At 43.1% G+C, this 21880-nt stretch overlaps 1 protein-coding gene across 2 annotated transcripts; it reads right to left on the bottom strand.

The window, feature by feature from the left end:
- Positions 1-846: 846 nt before the first annotated feature.
- On the bottom strand, positions 847-21339 carry prx (periaxin). Of its 2 annotated transcripts, none has more exons than XM_076735566.1 (8): positions 21285-21339; positions 19676-19783; positions 18242-18367; positions 17493-17652; positions 16888-17081; positions 16339-16580; positions 1767-16102; positions 847-1229 (listed from the first exon to the last, which is right to left on the bottom strand). In XM_076735566.1, exons 3-8 carry the CDS (start codon positions 18269-18271, stop codon positions 943-945), a joined length of 15249 nt encoding a protein of 5082 aa, XP_076591681.1. In that variant the 5' UTR covers positions 18272-18367; positions 19676-19783; positions 21285-21339; the 3' UTR covers positions 847-942. The 2 variants fall into 2 exon arrangements, with proteins under 2 accessions (XP_076591681.1, XP_076591682.1); XM_076735567.1 differs by having other exon boundaries at positions 1162-1323.
- Between the last annotated feature and the right edge of the window lie 541 nt (positions 21340-21880).

The following is a 21880-nucleotide window of genomic DNA, read 5'->3' on the forward strand; positions in this document are numbered from 1 at the left end:
GGCTGAGTTTTAAAAAAATCTGCATCAGTCAGGAGGCGCGTCTTGAAGCTAAAACCTCATCCACCAAATATACAGTGGTGTCTGGCAGTGTACAGTAAAAACATGAATATAAAATATATTAGCAGCAGGGTGGCCTAAATGTTTGAGAGCAACCCGGAACCAGAAGGTCACAGGTTTGATCCCCACAGCAGAAAAATAGTCCAGAGTGTCCTGCTCACTCACTGTGAACATCTCTGGGTAACAGCACCAGCTAAATGCTTAAAATATAAAACTATGGCAGAAAATGAGAATAGCCTAGAATCTCAACAAGCTCACACTTTTCTTTCAGGACAAACAAAATAGGTTATCAGGTCAAAAAATATGATTTCTACTCTTGACTCTGGTGAATATGAAAATAATTACATTTCGTATTGAAGGGATACTGCTACAAAAAAGCAATTATATTGTTGTATTTACATAAATATTCCTCTGGCCTGTACTGTAGTGATTCATAATGAATTATTTTGAACATCTTAAAATCATGGTCAAATCCATGATGTGAGTAAATGATTCATTCCAGCCCATTTTGACCACACAAACAACAATAAATAATTAAGCAATCCGACATGTTTACATTCAAAGTGAAACCTTTTAAACCAAACAAAATATGATAAATAAGAAGGACTAAACTAACAAAACTCAAAAATAACAAAAAATAGTCACATTTAAAATGAAAAAAGGAAGCATATATTACTCTGTTTGCTGTAATAATGACAATAATGCTGCTTGATGAAATGTCTTTGCTTTTCATCACATTCATACCTCATCTATTAAAATATAAAATAAAGACTTTGACTTAATCAAGGTTTGCCACGTTGCAGGCTTAGCTTACAAGAACACTGCAACCTCACCAAAGAAAAACAAAAAGAGATAAAAGACATGTAAGATATCATTACAGCATCCTCAGTGGTTGAAGTCCGACACCTGGTGAGTTGTTGTCACGGTTGTCGAAGGTTCACCTGTTCGCGTTTCAGTGGTGACTATTTGCCGGGTGATTCTGGTGGTCTTGGTCACTGTGGTGACAGTTCCCTCCTCGGTGGAGGAGACTCGCTGCTCTTCGGACATTTCCTGGGTGGCTAAGTTGAGCCCCGAGGAGTGGAGGCAGAAAGACCCCGAGACGTCGGCATCGCCTCCCACCTCCCCCTTCCTCTGGGCCTGAGGAGAGCCCTCTGGGGTTATCTGGAGGAAGCCTGGGGGAGGAGGAGAGGAAACGAGCAGAGGCAAGAAGAGGAAGGAGAGGAGAAGAGGATAGGTGAAGACATTAAGAGGGAAGATAAGCTTAGTCTTATGTAGCAAAGACCCAATAGGAGCAAAGACACAATAGGAGATAATAAATTAATTATTTATAGACAACAAATCAAAGGTACCAGCATCTATCAGACTCTCTCCTGTTAAAGATCTGTTTTCTCTGAAACTGAGCACGGATTACCTGGTTAATCAGGTTGGTTTTTGGGACTTGACAGCGCTTCACCAGAGCCACAGAAGACATAACACAAGCTAGGTAGTGCTAACCATGACTCACAAAACGGCTTTTAAGTGTAAAATCAGGACAGATTCCCATTACATAGAAACTGAAAGTACTACATAAGTATACTGTTTAAAAATTTTGGAAATAATGAGTTGCAAACAAGTCATTTACTTCAACAAATACTTGACAAAACATATTTGACTGGGATACAATTTTTTTCAAATACTTTGTCTCAGTTTGAGGTTTACTGTATCCTTACCTGTAGAGTGTGGCTTCAGGGTGAATTTAGGGACCTTGAACCAGGGGGAAGACTCTCTTTCTTCAGTCTCCCTACTTTGGCCCTCAACCTCGCTCCAAGCCTGGACCTTTGTTGAGCTGAACTCCATGGTAAAACCAGCAGGGGACTCTGAGCTGTCCCTGTCCAGCATATCTGTTCTGGCATGAGATGACACCACATCCTCTGAGGGCTCCTCACTAGAACTTGCAGAGGCACTCTTGCCTGATTTTACTTTAAGTCCTTTAGTGTCTCCTCCTGCTGCTCCTGATGATGAACCCTTTGCCAGTTTCACACTCATTTCTGTGTCCTCCTCCGCGGTAGCCATCTTGCCATATGGAGAGGTGAACTCCACCTTTGGAAGTTTGATTTTACCACTGAATGCCCCTTTTTCGTCCTTGGAGCCCTTGTACAGACTTGCATCTTGTTCACCATTGAGACTTGAACCTTTGACATCAACTACCCCTGATTTGCCAGGAGAAAATGACACCTGGGGCATTTTCATCTTCCCTCCCTTTGACTTGTCCTCTCCCTCCCATTCTGTGCTTATTGTAACTGATTTATCTTTGGACTTCCCAAAGCTTGGCTTCATTTTGATTTTTGGCATCTTCACCTTGGTGTCCTCTGTTTCAGCTTCAGCTGTTGTCTCCTCCTCTTGGAGGCCTGTGCATCCAGCAGGCTCATCTGTTGCAGGAGGATTCACCAAGACAAAAACTGCTTTCTTTACTTTGGGCATTTTAGGGCCCTCGTACTGAATTTCAGGTCCAGAGATATTCATTCTTCCCTCAGGAGAGGAGATGGAGGGCAATGGGACACCAAACTTAGGGATTTTGATTTTCTTGCCTTTCTCTGATTTATAATCGTCATCCTGTGATGTACCAATGTCAAACTCTATGTCTGGAATCCGGGGGACTTTGATTTCTGCTCTGGAAGATGAGAGTCCACCCTCTCCCTCTGTTCCTACACTGCCTGAGCCTTGCACACTTGGTAATGAAACCTCTGGCAAGGCAGTGTTAATATGGTCTTTCTCTTTATGTCCATTGTGGGTTTCAACTTCAACTTCGCACAGAAATCCTTCTTTAACCTTAGATCTGTGTTTGGCTTGGCTGTCTAACTCCTCTTTGCCACAGTTTTTACATGTTTTTGCTTCTGCTGTTACATTTCTGCCAGTTTTCTTTTTTGGCATTTCAATCTTGAATTTTGTTCCTTTGACTTTAGGCCCCTTTGCTTTGCTGCTGGTTCCTGCTGTGTTAAGATCCAAGTCAGGTAATTCAACTTTTTTCTTGTCCTTCTTGCCCTCTCCTCTATGAATTCCTATATCAAATTCCAGGTCTCCTTTTGGACCTTTGATGTCTATTGTTGGCATCTTGAGTTTCAGACCTTTGTGTTGTCCCTCAACATGCAAATCAGCTTCACCGTGAGTCTCTGTATCTTGTTTAGGTGTACCATGTGTCACATCAATGCCCAGATCTGGTGATGTGACTTGTGGGCCTTTAATCTTTCTTCCTGCCTCAATGGTAGGTACGTTGATCTCCCCATCACCTGATTTATCCTTTGGTACTGACATACCCCCCTTTGGAAGTTTAACATCTGGACCTTTGAACTTTCCCCCCGTGACTTCCACCTCTATACCAGGTGCCTCAATATCTTTACTTTTACCTTTAGGAAGTGAAATATCAACTTTTGGCATCTTGATGTGTGGCAGCTTGATGGTTCCCCCCTCTGACTCCACGTTCACCTCTGGAGTATCAATATTTGCTTTTCCTTCAGGGATAGCTATGTCCATGTTAGGCACCTTGACCTGTCCCCCATCTCCCTTAAACTCTATCTCTGGACCTTTGATTGAAGGTTTTCCTTTAGGGAGAGATATGTCAACATTTGGCATCTTGAACTTTCCTCCCTCACACTTGATTTCAGCTTTGGGACCTTCAGTCTTTGCTTTAGGCAATGAAATGTCTACTGAAGGCATTGTCACATGTGGAATTTTAACTTTACCTCCCTCTCCCTCAATCTCCATCTCTGCACCTTCAATTTTGCCAGACTTTCCTTTGGGTAGAGAGAGGTCAACATCTGGCATTTTCATGTGAGGCATTTTGAATTTTCCTCCATCCACCTTTATTTCAACATCTGGACCTTCAATCTTTCCTTTTGGCGGAGAGATATCAACATCTGGCATTTTCCAGTGAGGCATTTTGAACTTTCCTCCACTACTTCCCTCTACTTCAGCTTCTGGCCCTTCAACTTTTCCTTTTGGCACTGAAATGTCAACTGAAGGCATTTTCATATGAGGCATCTTAAATTTCCCACCTCCATCTATCTCCATTTCAACTTCTGGACCTTCAATCCTTCCTTTGGGCAGAGAGATACCAACATCTGGCATTTTCATGTGAGGCAATTTGAACTGTCCTCCTGGACCTCCTTCCATTTCAACATCTGGACCTTCATTTTTTCCTTTTGGCAGTGAAATGTTAACAGAGGGCATTTTCATGTGAGGTGTTTTGAATTTCCCTCCTCCATCTCCCTGTAGTTCAACATCTGGAACATCAATCTTTCCTTTGGTCAGAGAGATATCAATATCTGGCATTTTCACATGTGGCATTTTGAGCTTTCCATGTCCTTGTCCCCCCAGTTCTATTCCAGGTGTCTCTATTTCAGTACCCTCAACTTTTGCTCTAGGAAGAGAGATGTTGGGCATTTTCATGTGAGGCAATTTAAACTTTCCTGTGGTACCTCCCTCTATATCAACCTCTGGACCTTCGATCTTTCCTTTGGGCAGTGAAATATCAACAGATGGCATTTTCATGTGAGGCAATTTGAACTGTCCTCCAGTACCTCCCTCTGTTTCAACATCTGGACCTTCAATCTTTCCTTTGGGCAGTGAAATATCAACTGAAGGCATATTAAAATGGGGCATTGTGAATTTTGCTCCTCCTCCCTCAACCTTTGCTTCCACATCTGGTGTATCAATCGTTGCACTTTTCATTTTTGGGAGGTGAATGTCAACATGTGGCATCTTTCCTCCTCCCTTAATTTCAACATCTGATCCCTCTAATTTCTTTCCTTTGGGTAGAGATATGTCAATATTGGGCATTTTGATCCCAGGCACTGTGAATTTGCCCCCCTCTCCTTCTACATCAATGTCTGGAGGATCAATTTTTCCCGGTTTTGCTTTTGGCAAGGTTATATCAACATTGGGCATTTTGAAATGAGGCATCTTAAATTTGCCACCTCCATCACCATCACCATCTGTTTCAATATCTGGTACATCAAGATCCCCAGATTTGCCTTTGGGAAGGGACACATTTATTGATGGCATTGTTATGTGAGGCATTTGGAATTTTCCTTCACCTCCTTTGAGTTCCACTTCTGGTCCTTCAATCTTTGGTGACTTTCCTTTTGGCAGGGATATATCCATGTCAGGCATACTGATGTGCGGCATTTTGAATTTCCCTCCCTCTGCATCGACTCCAATGTGACCTCCAATGCCTGTTTTTCCTTCCGGAAGGGACAAGTCAATGTCAGGCATGTTGATGCCTGGCATCTTGAATTTTTCTCCTTCTCCATCAACCTTTGCACCATGTTTTACTTTCGGCAGGGATACATCCAGGTCTATTTTGGGGATGGAAACATCGATTGTTGGCATTTTCGGAATTTTTAGGTTTCCCTCGTAGCCTCTAATATCAGCCTCTGAGACATCAACCTCTGCTTTCGGGAGCAGAACCTCAGTCTCTGGAGTTTTTGCTGCTGGCAGTGACAGCTCAACAGAGGGCATCTTGACCTTGGCCTTAGCATCAAGGGAACCACTTGGCTTACCTAAATTTTGTTCTTTAGAGCCAAATCCTGACATGGAGAACTTTGGTAGTTTGACAGTGAAGTCGCCACCTTTCCCTCCCACATCTGCCTCCAGTTTAGCTTCTCCCTCTGGGAGTTGTGCTTTTGGTGGTGATATTTTAAACTTTGGGAATTTCACTTTGTATTTTGATTTATCACCTGGGCTCTCAATATTTATTTCCGGTTTAGAAATGTCAATTTTCCCCTTTTGTCCTTTAACATCCACATCAGGACAAGACACTGATACATCTACATTCTTTTTGGATATACCAAAAGAGGGCATTTTGATTTTAGGTTTTTTCACCTTGACCTTTCCATCCCCATCAAACTCCACTGATGGTGCCCTAATTTCTCCTTCAACATTAGGTGGGCTGAGGGATATGTCTCCTTTGGGGGACACTCCTTTTCCTGATATCTGCAAATCACCACTCTTGGACCTTCCACCAAACCTGGGAAGAGAGAAACTGGGAACTTTGAGGGAGAGATCAGGTAGATCAAAGCTGCCCCCTGATGAAGGCCGGCCTCCCTCTGCTTTCAGAAGCTCTACTTCCACATCGTCACCTTTAGGTTTGGTGAGACCAAAGTCTAGATCAACCTTTGGAGCTGAGATGTCAACAGTTGGCATTTTGATCTTTCCTCCCTTCATCTCTGGTCCTTCCACTCCGACATTGCCTTCGGGCAAGTTCATTTTTGGAAGAGAAATGTCAACTTTGGGCATTTTGAGTTTCCCTTCTTTTACCTCAGGACCCTCAATATTAAAATCAGCCTTTCCTTCAGGTAGTGAAATATCAATACTTGGCATGTTGATTTTTCTGCCTTGGAATTCAGGAGCCTCTATGTCAAACTGTGCTCCCTTTGCTTTGATTTTAGGAAGAGAGATATCAAGCGAGGGCATATGGAACTTGCCTCCTTTTCCTGCTTGTCCTTCAATTTCAATGTCTCCTCTTGCCTTTCCTTTGGGAAGAGAAATATCAATGTCTGGCATTTCAATCTTCCCTCCCTTGATGTCTGGGCCTGTTATTTTGACGTCACCTTCTGGGAGATTCACTTTTGGTAAAGACACATCAAATTTTGGCATTTTGAATTTACCCCCCTTCACCTCGGGGCCCACAACATCAAAGTCACCCTCAACTTTGCCTTTGGGGAGTGAAATGTCAACAGTCGGCAAATTAAACTTTCCTCCTTTAACATCAGGACCTTCAAGGCTGATATCCACCTCTGGAGACTTAATTTTAGGGAGTGACATGTCACCTTTGATTTCAGGTCCCTCAATGTCAACATCAACTCCCTTTCCTTTGATTTTAGGAAGAGAGATATCAAGTGAGGGCATGTGGAACTTGCCTCCTTTACCACTGTGCCCATCAATGTCAAGACTGGCATCTACCTTTCCTTTTGGAAGTGAAATATCAACAGTTGGCATTTCAATTTTTCCTTTAATCTCTGGACCTTCTACATTGGTATCAACCTTTGGAAGACTCACTTTTGGTAAAGACACATCAAATTTTGGCATTTTGATTTTACCCCCCTTCACCTCAGGGCCCACAAAGTCAAAGTCACCCTCAACTTTGCCTTTGGGGAGTGAAATGTCAACAGTCGGCAAGTTAAACTTTCCTCCTTTAACATCAGGACCTTCAAGGCTGATATCTACCTCTGGAGACTTGATTTTAGGGAGTGACATGTCACCTTTGATTTCAGGTCCCTCAATGTCAACATCAACTCCCTTTCCTTTGATTGTAGGAAGAGAGATATCAATCGACGGCATGTGAAACTTGCCTCCTTTACCCACATGTCCCCCAATGTCAACATCTCCCTTTACCTTTCCTTTGGGGAGGGAAATATCAACAGTTGGCATTTCCACATTGCCCTCTGGCAGGTTCATCTTTGGAAGTGAAACGTCAAATTTGGGCATTTTGAATTTGCCTCCTTTGACCTCAGGACCCTCAATGCTGAGGTCAGCATCGGCCTTTCCTTTGGGGAGTGAAATGTCAACAGTTGGCAAGTTAAACTTTCCTCCTTTAACATCAGGACCTTCAAGGCTGATATCCACCTCCGGACATTTAATTTTAGGAAGTGACATGTCACCTTTGACTTCTGGTCCTTCAATGTCAACATCAACTCCCTTTCCTTTGATTTTTGGAAGAGAGATATCAAATGAAGGCATGTGGAACTTGCCTCCTTTACCACTGTGTCCATCAATGTCAAGATTGACATCTGCCTTTCCTTTGGGGAGTGAAATATCAACTGTTGGCATTTCAATTTTTCCTTTCAAATCTGGTCCTTCCACATTGGTATCAACCTTTGGGAGACTCACTTTTGGTAAAGAAACATCAAATTTGGGCATTTTGAATTTCCCTCCTTTCACTTCAGGGCCTTCAACATTTATGTCACCCTCAACTTTTCCTTTGGGAAGTGAAATGTCAACAGTCGGGATTTTGACCTTTCCTCCTTTGACATCAGGACCCTCAAGGCTGATATCTACATTTGGAGATTTGATTTTGGGCAGAGAAACATCAAGTGATGGCATGTTTAGCTTTCCACCTTTGACTTCATGGCCTTCAGTATTTATCTCTGGTCCCTTTATGTTCATTTTAGGAAGAGAGATATTGAGTGAGGGCATATGGAACTTGCCTCCTTTACCAGCATGTCCTTCAATTTCAATGTCTCCTCCTGCCTTTCCTTCGGGAAGAGAAATATCAATGTCTGGCATTTCAATCTTCCCTCCCTTGATGTCTGGGCCTTTCATTTTGACGTCACCCTCTGGGAGATTCACTTTTGGTAAAGACACATCAAATTTTGGCATTTTGAATTTCCCTCCTTTTATATCAGGGCCTTCAACATTTAGGTCACCCTCAAGTTTTCCTTGGGGAAGTGAAATGTCACCTTTAAGTTCAGGTCCTTCAATGTCAACATCAACTCCCTTTCCTTTGATTGTAGGAAGAGAGATATCAATCGACGGCATGTGAAACTTGCCTCCTTTACCCACATGTCCCCCAATGTCAACATCTCCCTTTACCTTTCCTTTGGGGAGGGAAATATCAACAGTTGGCATTTCCACATTGCCCTCTGGCAGGTTCATCTTTGGAAGTGAAACGTCAAATTTGGGCATTTTGAATTTGCCTCCTTTTACCTCAGGACCCTCAATGCTGAGGTCAGCATCGGCCTTTCCTTTGGGAAGTGAAATGTCAACAGTTGGCATGTCAATTTTTCCTTTCAAATCTGGTCCTTCCACATTGGTGTCAACCTTTGGGAGACTCACTTTTGGTAAAGAAACATCAAATTTGGGCATTTTGAATTTCCCTCCTTTCACTTCAGGGCCTTCAACATTTATGTCACCCTCAACTTTTCCTTTGGGAAGTGAAATGTCAGCAGTCGGGATTTTGACCTTTCCCCCTTTGACATCAGGACCCTCAAGGCTGATATCTACATTTGGAGATTTGATTTTGGGCAGAGAAACATCAAGTGATGGCATGTTTAGCTTTCCACCTTTGACTTCAGGGCCTTCAGTATTTATCTCTGGTCCCTTTACGTTCATTTTAGGAAGAGAGATATTGAGCGAGGGCATATGGAACTTGCCTCCTTTACCAGCATGTCCTTCAATTTCAATGTCTCCTCCTGCCTTTCCTTTGGGGAGAGAAATGTCAATGTCTGGCATTTCAATCTTTCCTCCCTTGATGTCTGGGCCTTTTATTTTGACGTCACCCTCTGGGAGATTCACTTTTGGTAAAGACACATCAAATTTTGGCATTTTGAATTTACCCCCCTTCACCTCAGGGCCCACAACATCAAAGTCACCCTCAACTTTGCCTTTGGGGAGTGAAATGTCAACAGTCGGCAAGTTAAAATTTCCTCCTTTAACATCAGGACCTTCAAGGCTGATATCTACCTCTGGAGACTTAATTTTAGGGAGTGAAATGTCACCTTTGATTTCAGGTCCCTCAATTTCAACATCAACTCCCTTTCCTTTGATTGTAGGAAGAGAGATATCAATCAACGGCATGTGAAACTTGCCTCCTTTACCCACATGTCCCCCAATGTCAACATCTCCCTTTACCTTTCCTTTAGGGAGGGAAATATCAACAGTTGGCATTTCCACATTGCCCTCTGGCAGGTTCATCTTTGGAAGTGAAACGTCAAATTTGGGCATTTTGAACTTGCCTCCTTTTACCTCAGGACCCTCAATGCTGAGGTCAGCATCGGCCTTTCCTTTGGGAAGTGAAATGTCAACAGTTGGCATGTCAATTTTTCCTTTCAAATCTGGTCCTTCCACATTGGTATCAACCTTTGGGAGACTCACTTTTGGTAAAGAAACATCAAATTTGGGCATTTTGAATTTCCCTCCTTTCACTTCAGGGCCTTCAACATTTATGTCACCCTCAACTTTTCCTTTGGGAAGTGAAATGTCAGCAGTCGGGATTTTGACCTTTCCCCCTTTGACATCAGGACCCTCAAGGCTGATATCTACATTTGAAGATTTGATTTTGGGCAGAGATACATCAAGTGATGGCATGTTTAGCTTTCCACCTTTGACTTCAGGGCCTTCAGTATTTATCTCTGGTCCCTTTACGTTCATTTTAGGAAGAGAGATATTGAGCGAGGGCATATGGAACTTGCCTCCTTTACCAGCATGTCCTTCAATTTCAATGTCTCCTCCTGCCTTTCCTCTGGGGAGAGAAATATCAATGTCTGGCATTTCAATCTTCCTTCCCTTGATGTCTGGGCCTTTCATTTTGATGTCGCCCTCTGGGAGATTCACTTTTGGTAAAGACACATCAAATTTTGGCATTTTGAATTTCCCTCCTTTTATATCAGGGCCTTCAACATTTAGGTCACCCTCAAGTTTTCCTTGTGGAAGTGAAATGTCACCTTTAAGTTCAGGTCCTTCAATGTCAACATCAACTCCCTTTCCTTTGATTGTAGGAAGAGAGATATCAATCGACGGCATGTGAAACTTGCCTCCTTTACCCACATGTCCCCCAATGTCAACATCTCCCTTTACCTTTCCTTTGGGGAGGGAAATATCAACAGTTGGCATTTCCACATTGCCCTCTGGCAGGTTCATCTTTGGAAGTGAAACGTCAAATTTGGGCATTTTGAATTTGCCTCCTTTGACCTCAGGACCCTCAATGCTGAGGTCAGCATCGGCCTTTCCTTTGGGGAGTGAAATGTCAACAGTTGGCATTTCAATTTTTCCTTTCATATCTGGTCCTTCCACATTGGTGTCAACCTTTGGGAGACTCACTTTTGGTAAAGAAACATCAAATTTGGGCATTTTGAATTTCCCTCCTTTCACTTCAGGGCCTTCAACATTTATGTCACCCTCAACTTTTCCTTTGGGGAGTGAAATGTCAACAGTCGGGAATTTGACCTTTCCTCCTTTGACATCAGGACCCTCAAGACTGATATCTACATTTGGAGATTTGATTTTGGGCAGAGAAACATCAAGTGATGGCATGTTTAGCTTTCCACCTTTGACTTCAGGGCCTTCATTATTTATCTCTGGTCCCTTTACGTTCATTTTAGGAAGAGAGATATTGAGCGAGGGCATATGGAACTTGCCTCCTTTACCAGCATGTCCTTCAATTTCAATGTCTCCTCCTGCCTTTCCTTTGGGAAGAGAAATATCAATGTCTGGCATTTCAATCTTTCCTCCCTTGATGTCTGGGCCTTTCATTTTGATGTCGCCCTCTGGGAGATTCACTTTTGGTAAAGACACATCAAATTTTGGCATTTTGAATTTCCCTCCTTTTATATCAGGGCCTTCAACATTTAGGTCACCCTCAAGTTTTCCTTGGGGAAGTGAAATGTCACCTTTAAGTTCAGGTCCTTCAATGTCAACATCAACTCCCTTTCCTCTGATTGTAGGAAGAGAGATATCAATTGATGGCATGTGAAACTTGCCTCCTTTACCCACATGTCCCCCAATGTCAACATCTCCCTTTACCTTTCCTTTGGGGAGGGAAATATCAACAGTTGGCATTTCCACATTGCCCTCTGGCAGGTTCATCTTTGGAAGTGAAACGTCAAATTTGGGCATTTTGAATTTGCCTCCTTTTACCTCAGGACCCTCAATGCTGAGGTCAGCATCGGCCTTTCCTTTGGGGAGTGAAATGTCAACTGTTGGCATGTCAATTTTTCCTTTCATATCTGGTCCTTCCACATTGGTATCAACCTTTGGGAGACTCACTTTTGGTAAAGAAACATCAAATTTGGGCATTTTGAATTTGCCTCCTTTTACATCAGGACCCTCAATGCTGAGGTCAGCATCGGCCTTTCCTTTGGGGAGTGAAATATCAACTGTTGGTATGTCAATTTTTCCTTTCAAATCTGGTCCTTCCACATTGGTATCAACCTTTGGGAGACTCACTTTTGGTAAAGAAACATCAAATTTGGGCATTTTGAATTTCCCTCCTTTCACTTCAGGGCCTTCAACATTTATGTCACCCTCAACTTTTCCTTTGGGAAGTGAAATGTCAACAGTCGGGATTTTGACCTTTCCTCCTTTGACATCAGGACCCTCAAGGCTGATATCTACATTTGGAGATTTGATTTTGGGCAGAGAAACATCAAGTGATGGCATGTTTAGCTTTCCACCTTTGACTTCAGGGCCTTCAGTATTTATCTCTGGTCCCTTTATGTTCATTTTAGGAAGAGAGATATTGAGCGAGGGCATATGGAACTTGCCTCCTTTACCAGCATGTCCTTCGATTTCAATGTCTCCTCCCGCCTTTCCTTTGGGGAGAGAAATGTCAATGTCTGGCATTTCAATCTTCCCTCCCTTGATGTCTGGGCCTTTCATTTTGACGTCACCCTCTGGGAAATTCACTCTTGGTAAAGACACATCAAATTTTGGCATTTTGAATTTCCCTCCTTTTATATCAGGGCCTTCAACATTTAGGTCACCCTCAAGTTTTCCTTGTGGAAGTGAAATGTCACCTTTAAGTTCAGGTCCTTCAATATCAACATCAACTCCCTTTCCTTTGATTGTAGGAAGAGAGATATCAAGTGAAGGCATGTGAAACTTGCCTCCTTTACCCACATGTCCCCCAATGTCAACATCTCCCTTTACCTTTCCTTTGGGGAGGGAAATATCAACAGTTGGCATTTCCACATTGCCCTCTGGCAGGTTCATCTTTGGAAGTGAAACGTCAAATTTGGGCATTTTGAACTTGCCTCCTTTTACCTCAGGACCCTCAATGCTGAGGTCAGCATCGGCCTTTCCTTTGGGGAGTGAAATATCACCTGTTGGCATGTCAATCTTTCCTTTCATATGTGGTCCTTCCACATTGATATCAACTTTTGGGAGACTCACTTGTGGTAAAGAAACATCAAATTTGGGCATTTTGAATTTGCCTCCTTTTACATCAGGACCCTCATTACTGAGGTCAGCATCGGCTTTTCCTTTGGGAGGTGAAAGGTCAATGTCTGGCATGTTGATTTTTCCTCCCTTAAATTCAGGACCTTCTATGTTGACCTCTGGTCCTTTAGCTTTCATTTTAGGAAGAGAGATATCAAATGAGGGCATATGGAACTTGCCTCCTTTACCACCACGCCCTTCAATTTCTCCTGATTTTCCTTCTGGGAGTGAAATATCAATGTCTGGCATCTCAATCTTTCTGCCCTTGATCTCAGGCCCTCTTATTTTAATGTCACCCTCTGGAAGACTCACTTTTGGCAAAGACACATCAAATTTTGGCATTTCAATCTTACCCCCCTTCACCTCAGGGCCCGCAACATCAAAGTCACCTTCAACTTTGCCTTTGGGGAGTGAAATGTCAACAGTTGGCATATTAAACTTTCCTCCTTCAACATCAGGACCTTCAAGGCTGATATCCACCTCTGGAGACTTAATTTTAGGGAGTGACATGTCACCTTTGACTTCAGGTCCCTCAATGTCAACACCAACGCCCTTTCCTTTGATTGTAGGAAGAGTGATATTCATTGAAGGCATGTGAAACTTGCCTCCTTTCCCCACATGCCCTTCAAAGTCAGCATCTCCCTCTACTTTTCCTTTTGGAAGTGAAATATCAACAGCTGGCATTTCCATTTTTCCTTTAATCTCTGGCCCTTCCACTTTGACCTCACCCTCTGGAAGGTCAATCTTTGGAAGTGAAATGTCAAAATTTGGCATTTTGAATTTACCTGTCCCACCTTTAACATTCATGTCACCTTTGACTTTTCCTTTTGGAAGTCCAGTATCATAGGATGGTATATCAATGTCCAAATCTCTTCCGGGGTGAATGTCAATATCAATGTCTCCCTGTCTCCTTTTTACTTTCGGAAGTGAGAGGTCGATTCTTGGCATTTCAAACTTCCCACCTTTAACTTTTGGCCCTTGAAAATTCACATCTCCTTCAGGGAATTTTACTGTTGGGAGGGCGATGTCCACAGATGGCATGTTGAATTTACCTCCTCTTCCTTCATCTTTGACAGTGATATCACCTTCCAATGTTCCTTGAGGTGTTGAGATGTCAATAGTTGGCATTTTGATTTCTCCACCTTTGATTTCTGGCCCCTCAATGTTGGCGTCCCCTCTCTTTAATTTTGTTTTAGGGAGAGAAACATCAATTGAGGGCAAATGAAAATGTCCTCCTTTACCTTTAAAGTGTATGTCACCCTCTAGGTTCCCCTTTGGAAGAGAGATATCATCTGAGAGCCCCTCAAGGCCAATGTTTCCCTCAGGCATCTTCATCTTTGGTAGTGACACATCTAATGAAGGCATCTGGAAATTTCCTCCTTTGGCTTCAGGACCTTCGATCTTTACCTCCCCCTCTGGTGATTTCATAGCAGGAAGAGAGATGTCAAGTGATGGCATGTTGAACTTTGCTCCTCCTTTGACTTCAGGTCCTTCAATATCAACCTCTCCCTCCTTGGTTTTCATCTTTGGGAGTGAGAGGTCAAAAGTTGGCATCTTGAACTTGGCTCTGCTACCACCGGTGCCATCAAGCTCCATGTTGCCCTCTATGTTTGCCTCGGGAAGTGAAAAGTCAACATTTGGAAGTTCAGGGCATTCTAACTTCACATCTCCTTCGGGTATCTTAGTTCTGGGGAGAGAAATGTCTACAGAGGGCATATTTAATTTACCTTCTTTCACTTCACTGCCACCTATCTTCACATGACCCTCTGGTTGTTTCAGTTTTGGGAGAGAAACATCAAAGGAAGGCATTTTGAAATTTCCTCCTTTCCCGACATGCCCTTCAACTTCAGTGTCTGCTTTCATTTTGCCTCCAGGCAGAGAAATGTCAAGTGTGGGCAGTTCAAATTTGCCACCTTTCACTTCAGGACCTTCGATGTCAACTTCCACCTCACCTGTCTTCATTTTGGGGAGGGAGATGTCAACTGATGGCAACTGAAATTTTCCTCCTCCTTCAATATCAGACAGTCCTGCTTTGCCTTTGGGAAGGGTTAAGTCTACGTTGGGTAACTTGAAGCCTCCTTCCAACTCTTCTCCTGCCATAGTTACCTCTCCTTCTGGTGATTTAATTTTTGGGAAAGATATGTCAAAATCTGGCATTCTGAACTTCCCATCTCCACCAACATAATAGTCCATGTCCACATCTCCACCCTCTTGTTTCACCTTTGGGAGAGAAATATCAACAGATGGTAGGCTGAATTTCCCTCCACCTTCTGGACCTTTAATATCCACACTGGACGATTCCATCTTTGGTAACGAGATATCAACCTTCGGCATGGAAATTTTGGGCCCTTTGAAAGTGCCCTCCACCTCATCAGGAATCCTGTGCCTGGTGTCCAGTTCCAAGTCAACATCAGGCACAGAGATGTCAATGGCAGGCATTTTGATAGATTCAGCTTTTCCTGACAGATCACCTCTGATCTTCGGTTTGGTGATATCTGCTTCGGGAAGACCAATCTCACCACCTCCTTTGATTTCTAGTTTTGGAGGTATTATGTCAGTGTGAGGTACTTTAATCCCTTTGGCTTTTACCTTAATGTCACCATCTATCTCATCGGAATGACGTGAAAGTCTAACTTTTGGCAGTTTCAACTTTGGCATTCTTAGCTTTGTATCTCCTTTTCCCACGTCTACATCAACTTTTCCCACAGCTGCCTCTGCATCAACTCCTCCTTTCATGTTAACTTTAGGGGCTTTGATTTCTGCTTTTCCTTTCACAGCAGGCAAAGATGCTTCAGCTTTCCCTGAGGGGAGTGCAAACTCCACATCAGGTGTGCTAATCTTAACCCCTCCCTGTTCCACATCCTTGTCTTTATCACCAGACAAACTGAACTCCACTGATGGTGGGTGGATGTTCACACCTGGGGGCTTCAGCTCCACAGATCCGGTTTCCAAAGCTGAGCCTGACTTTGTGTGTTTACTCTTAGGAAAGGTGATCCCAAACTTGTGTCCCTTTCCTTTGGTTTTTACTTTAGCTCCAGGTATCTCTGGTGGAGAGATATTCACCTGTCCCTCAAGTTGTCCTATTTCCACTTTTTCCCCTGTCTCTGCATAAGCCTTTGTTTTCATGTGGGGAAACCTGAAGAACCATGTAAAGAAAGGAGAGATGAAGATGAAAATAAATATTCACTGATGTAATTGAGTCAGTAGTAGTATTGTATTACACTAATCCTTAGAAATACCACTACACTATTGGTTACTGATTATTTTATTATTTTTGCACTACTTACTGTCTGTGCACACAGACTCAACCAGTAACAGCAGATTCCGAGTCGGACCATTTCAACATGAAAAGCAAACACAAACAAGGCCAACCTGATCCTCCTCTTTGCCTTCCCCATGGCTGCTGCTCCTCCAGCACCTCCTGCTTCGACCTTCGTGCTCCTCCTCTGTTTGAATTTGGGGAGAGAAAACTCCACGTCCACGTCAGTCATCTCCAGCTTGGCGGGCATTCCCTCTATCACCAGCTCCTCTCTGTGCTTCTCTTTCAACCTCTTCAGACCAAAACGGCCACCTCTCTTCTTCTTGGTCTTGAATGGCTTGGTGCCCTTCACACTCTTAAATACACAGAAACACATATGAATGACAGGAGGGTCAGCTGACAACATTTGAGGGGCTACAGTTTGAGTATGGCATTGTTCTGAATTTAATAAATCTGATTTCAAGCTCCTTATTTATAAACAATGGATCCAGAATTCAAGTGATGATTTACTTTAAAAGTTGCATCAGATGACTATAACAAGATATAATGAACTATTTACCAAAGTCTGATTACAACAAGTTGAAAATGCTGTTTTATTTGAAACTACACAATTTAGTTGAGAGACTGCAAGCCACATATAAACACAGAATATTATTGATTACCATTTTGGCCATCTTGGCTTTGGGACCTTTGACCTCCACACTGGGAACTCGAGGCCGCATGCTGACCTCTGCTCCAGGGATGGTCCTCTTCAGCTGGAAGCTGACCTTATATGGCTCTGCACACTGAAGGATCTTCAGAGCGTCTTCATACTTCACATTGTCAAAGTAGACCTTGGCACTCAGCAGCTGGTCACCTTCATATAGAGAACAGTATGAATGAATGAGTCCAGTGTTAGAGCTGGAGTGTGGTACTTATACATTAAATGAATGTCCATTACATTAAGCCCTTTCCCAACAAGTTCACACAATGCTGATTAAGACAGATACATTTCTGTATTTCGCATTATATCAGCAATACTAGAAGATGCATTCAGTAGGATGCAGATCTCCATCAGGCCTCCACCCTCCCAAGCTAACGGTTAAGATGGTGGCAAAGACAGCAGAAATGGGATTTATTCATCCCCTATTGGGGCTGACATTAGGGATCATATCATGTCAGGTATGGAATTAATCTGCAGTTGCTCTGGTTCAAAGCGTGTAATGCATTACACTTTTTGCCGTGATGCTGCGTTACATATTGATGAACAGAACAATTGTACAGGTACCTTCCATCAGACTGAGATGTTTAGCAGCTGGTGAGTCTTTAAGGACGTCTTTAACAAAGATCCCTCGCTGTCCTCCACCAGTCACACTGTAGCCGCTGGCTCCAGCTTCTGCCTCGGTCTCCACCACGATTTCCACTGACTTAGAGGCTTCATCCCCGCTCTAAAACACAGACACACAACTTTTACAATTTGGCCCAGCATGGGAGAAAAGTACAACAGCGATTCTGTGAATACAAAACATAAATTGTTATGTATTGACACCATTTGGAGCCACCAGTGTGCACAGTTGCATCATGCAGCTTTAAGGATATGCATCACATAAGAAACTGACTGTTCAGTCTGGTATTTCACTTTTTTCCTTGCTGGATAGATTAAAAATTGGGCTTTAACACTGTTTTATGCCTTGTTTCACTTGCTTGAGTGAGTACAAAATGTATCGCATTGTTCCTTCATACTTTACATCTGAATCCATTTTATCCATTAAGCTGTCATGGAGGAAAGGTCACTCTATTCTTGGATTACATCCACTTTTCAAGTGACTGACCAAAGGAAATACTATATCGTGTAGACGACTCATAAAGGAAAAAGTCAATTGTGAAGTTTATCAACCATGAGAGAGATTTTGTGTGCATCGTCATCCATCTCCTTTAACATCAGTGTTTTATGGTCCCGTCACTGATCAGCCACTGATACAAACAAAAGCAGAAAATGAAGACAGTGTCAGCAGTGTTTATCAGACTCCTGCTGACCGTCTGTTCGTCTGTGGGCTCTGAGTCCATCTCTGGTTGGGCCAGTTGGCAGGTCGACTCTCTTAGATGACTCCTCTTCTGACTCAACACCTGCTTCAGCTCTGCATGGAGCTTCTCCTTCTGCACCTTCGGACCACACAGAGAACACAGGGTGAGACGATCTTTAAAGATGCATTCCCCACTGCTACCTGCGTTCAATAACTTCTTTCCTGTTCATTTCATAATTACACAGAAGAGAAGGCTAAAATCTGACAGTTTACAACAACACTTGAATGCAACATTTAAAAACCTCTCGAAAGAGTATTCACAGACCTTTGTAAAACCATTTATTTCAAATGAAATATTTTTAATGCAGTAAGATATTTAATGATGGCACGAACAGAAGAAAAGCTAACGTTCAGGTAACCTGTAATCAACAGTATCACACTATGATGGTGATGTCATATTATATAAACAGGAAATGTGTGTATTACTAATAGTTGTCACTGATATGTTTCACTGTAGTCTTTTTGTGTAAATGTGTCTTCTGTGTGGAAAACACCTGAACCGACATTTATGTTTAAAACCAGCAGGCGTCCCTGTCCTGCAGCTACGTTTCACTAAAACTCCTAAAATGCTAACGTGCTACTTTTCAGGCCATGAATGTGGGCCAGAGTGTTTTCAGCCGCTCTGAGGCCTCGACACCTGCAGCTGGTTTCAGATCCGCCACATTCGGATCTTTTTTGTTGTTGACTTTGCGCCCAGCAGCTGGCGGTCACCTGCTGCAGTGTGAAAAGGCCACGACTGGCATCTGTGCTGAGCAGGGAGAAATGAAAGGTTGTTTATGTGGTGGACAATGACCTCAGCAGATTGGGCCTGGACTATTGTGGTCCACTTTGTATGGGCCTGGTGGCTGCTGAGGTCACGAGGTCAGTCATGATGCTGCGTTCCCCTTTCTAAATATATTCGAAGAACGAGTTCGTAAAGATTTCAGAATTTTCTGTATGCGACTGGAGCCTTGAGGGTCCTGATGTCAAGGTCAGAAGGGTTCACCTCAGTCCACATCAAGGATATCAGTGGCTGCGTCCAGCAGGAGCATAACCGCTCACAAAGGTCCGGTGAAACGCCACTAAAGACGTGGATCGTCTCAAAGCAAGACAGGTACGTTATTTAAGTGTTAGTCGTGTTGCTTGTAGCTATTACTTAAAATCTATCAAATGTAACTGATGAAGAGGAGGATAGTGAGGGAGACTACTGTATCTTCAGATCACACTATGTATGAGGTGGGCACCAAACACCATCTCCTGGTACTCACTTGAGTTATGTGCACCCCTGCTAAATTCATGATTTCCCTCTCGTGTGTCACTGTTCGTGTTTCCGAGTGGTGACTGAATGCAGACGGGTTTGTGTGTGTTTTGCAGTGTGTGTGTGTGTGTGTGTGTGTGTGAGCCTCACCACTCTCTCGGGGCTCTCCTGTTCGTCTGTGGAGCCGCTGTGGTGAGGGTTGCGTTGTGGGGCAGAGGGGGATCTGTTAGAGGGGGGCGACCGCCTCTTGTCTTTTACCTGTCCACACAGTAGAAGATGGAGTTAAGTCGCTCAGAGGTGTTCATGCAGCAGCGCTTTTCAGTGTGGTTTTGCCCTTTAACTCAACTAACAAGATTATTTGAGTCTCCGTAGCAGCTTTGTACTGCAGCTTCTGGGAGACTGGAAGGGGAAAATCTAAAGAAAATGGGCTCCGCAGTGTGAATTTTCTCAATTTATTTCAACATCCACTGACATTTTCAGCTTTCAACCTTCCACTGATGCAGTAAAGCTACTCAACAGAAGAAAAATGGCCGTGCTGAAAGCTCCTGGCTCCCAGGTTTGAGTGTATGTTACAGCCTGCATGTGAGCTTTCTCTGCCAGGACTTGAAAAGGAAACCCAAGCTGTGGGATTGTTGTACTCTGTCAGCTTCTCTTAACGCTGACATTGTGCTGCTGCTACCAGTCCACTGGAGGATGTGGTCATGACAAGCCACAAATTAAAGTCTGAAAGAGTTACTGACAACTGAGACAACATGGATATCATCACTGCAGGAGGTTTTTCAGGAGAGAGGGGCAACTCTTTAATTTAATCTGAATATATGTCGTCCAGGACCTTTAGCACTGTTATTAGCGTGTGTTTTTATTTCTAATGTGTGTGTTTTGTTGCCCTGACTGCCACAGCTGGATTTTTTTTTTAGCTGCACTCAAACAAACTGAACTACCTCTTACCTCCTTTCTGGAGGAAACGTCATATTCCAGCCTCCCATATCTCCTTCCTCCACTTGCTTCATAAACTCTCACACAGCTAATCTTGTAAAAACATCCTGTCTTAGCTCTTCACTTGTTTTCAGGCTGCTGTGACCTCTGAACCTCAAACAAGAGATTTCCGGAGCAGATTCAGCAAATTCCTGAAAGAAGTTTATGCCAATCAAATATCTCGTTGTCGTATCTGTTATTGTGGGAAAATCAGTAAAAACACACTTACTGTAATAATCTACCTGGTTTGTTCACAATGCAAACACACACATTTGCACACACACACACACACACACATTTGCACACACACATTTGCACACACACACACACACACACACACACACACACACACACACACACACACAAACATTCAGGAAGCGAGAATGATTTAGCACCCTGAATATGAGGTTAAGTACACAATCAAAACCCACGTATAACTCTCCTCATAAAGTGTCATAATGCACTAAACGTTAAACACATCCTGAGCAGCAACAAACAGCAAACATCTGTCGACACTCATTTCTGTCACATAAAGAATCGCTCCGCAGACGTAAAGAGTCTTCTGCATATTCAGAGATGAAGTGCAGCCTGTTATTACCCACCGGAGGACAGATGGTGCTTTTAAGGGGATTGAACAGAGAAGGAAAACATAACATCTCCTATCAGTGAATACTCGTGCAGACTGTTGATGTAGTTTGTCATGTTGATTGTCATTATTCCATTTTTAAGACCTCAGATCTTCCATCTTTAACATTTTACGGCTGTATGGTCTGTGTTTACTCACGGCTGGGTCTCTGGTCTGGCTGAAAACATGGCTGTCCTCTTGGTCTCTCTCAGAGTCTGAAACAGGAAAAAACAACAGGTCATTCAGCTTTTTGCAATAACAATAACAATAACAATAATTATAGCATATAACAATGTTGCTGAGGTTCCTGTAAAAAGGAATAGATAAGTGCTCATTTGAACATTTTCAATAAATAGTTTAAGTGGACATTTAATACATAAAGCAGCATCTTTATACAAGATGACACCAGTCAACACATGCCATCACAGCAGCTCTGTATCATGTGACAGTAAATTAGCTCCAGTGGCGTTCTTAAGAAAGTGTAGCATCAGGTGTTCATGTCGGGCTCGTGCATATGGAGTTGAAGCGCCTGCTATAGTGACATGGCTGTCAGTCTGAGGCTTCTGGGATGGCGGTCTTGAGATTCTTTCCGTAGTCGTGGTCATGCCCCTGCACAGGCTACATGAGCCCAAACCATCCAAACTCTCCACTCAGACACTTTTAACAAACCAGTGGTGCTCCTCCAGCAGAGCCAGCAACACGGAGCCAAAGAGTGAAGTGTCTCACTTAAAGAGAGCCAACAAAGCCCCCCCCCC

Source organism: Chaetodon auriga, chromosome 7 (genome assembly GCF_051107435.1).
Source record: "Chaetodon auriga isolate fChaAug3 chromosome 7, fChaAug3.hap1, whole genome shotgun sequence".
Taxonomy (NCBI): Eukaryota; Metazoa; Chordata; class Actinopteri; order Chaetodontiformes; family Chaetodontidae; genus Chaetodon; species Chaetodon auriga.

Excerpts from the sequence above, each read along its gene's own strand:
- prx (XM_076735566.1), bottom strand. The coding sequence starts at position 18,271 with ATGGACTCAGAGCCCACAGACGAACAGACG. Across the intron at positions 17,082-17,492 it reads ACATCTCAGTCTGATGGAAG|GTGACCAGCTGCTGAGTGCC; the intron begins GTACCTGTACAA and ends CTCTATATGAAG. Across the intron at positions 16,103-16,338 it reads AAGGCAAAGAGGAGGATCAG|GTTTCCCCACATGAAAACAA; the intron begins GTTGGCCTTGTT and ends ATGGTTCTTCAG.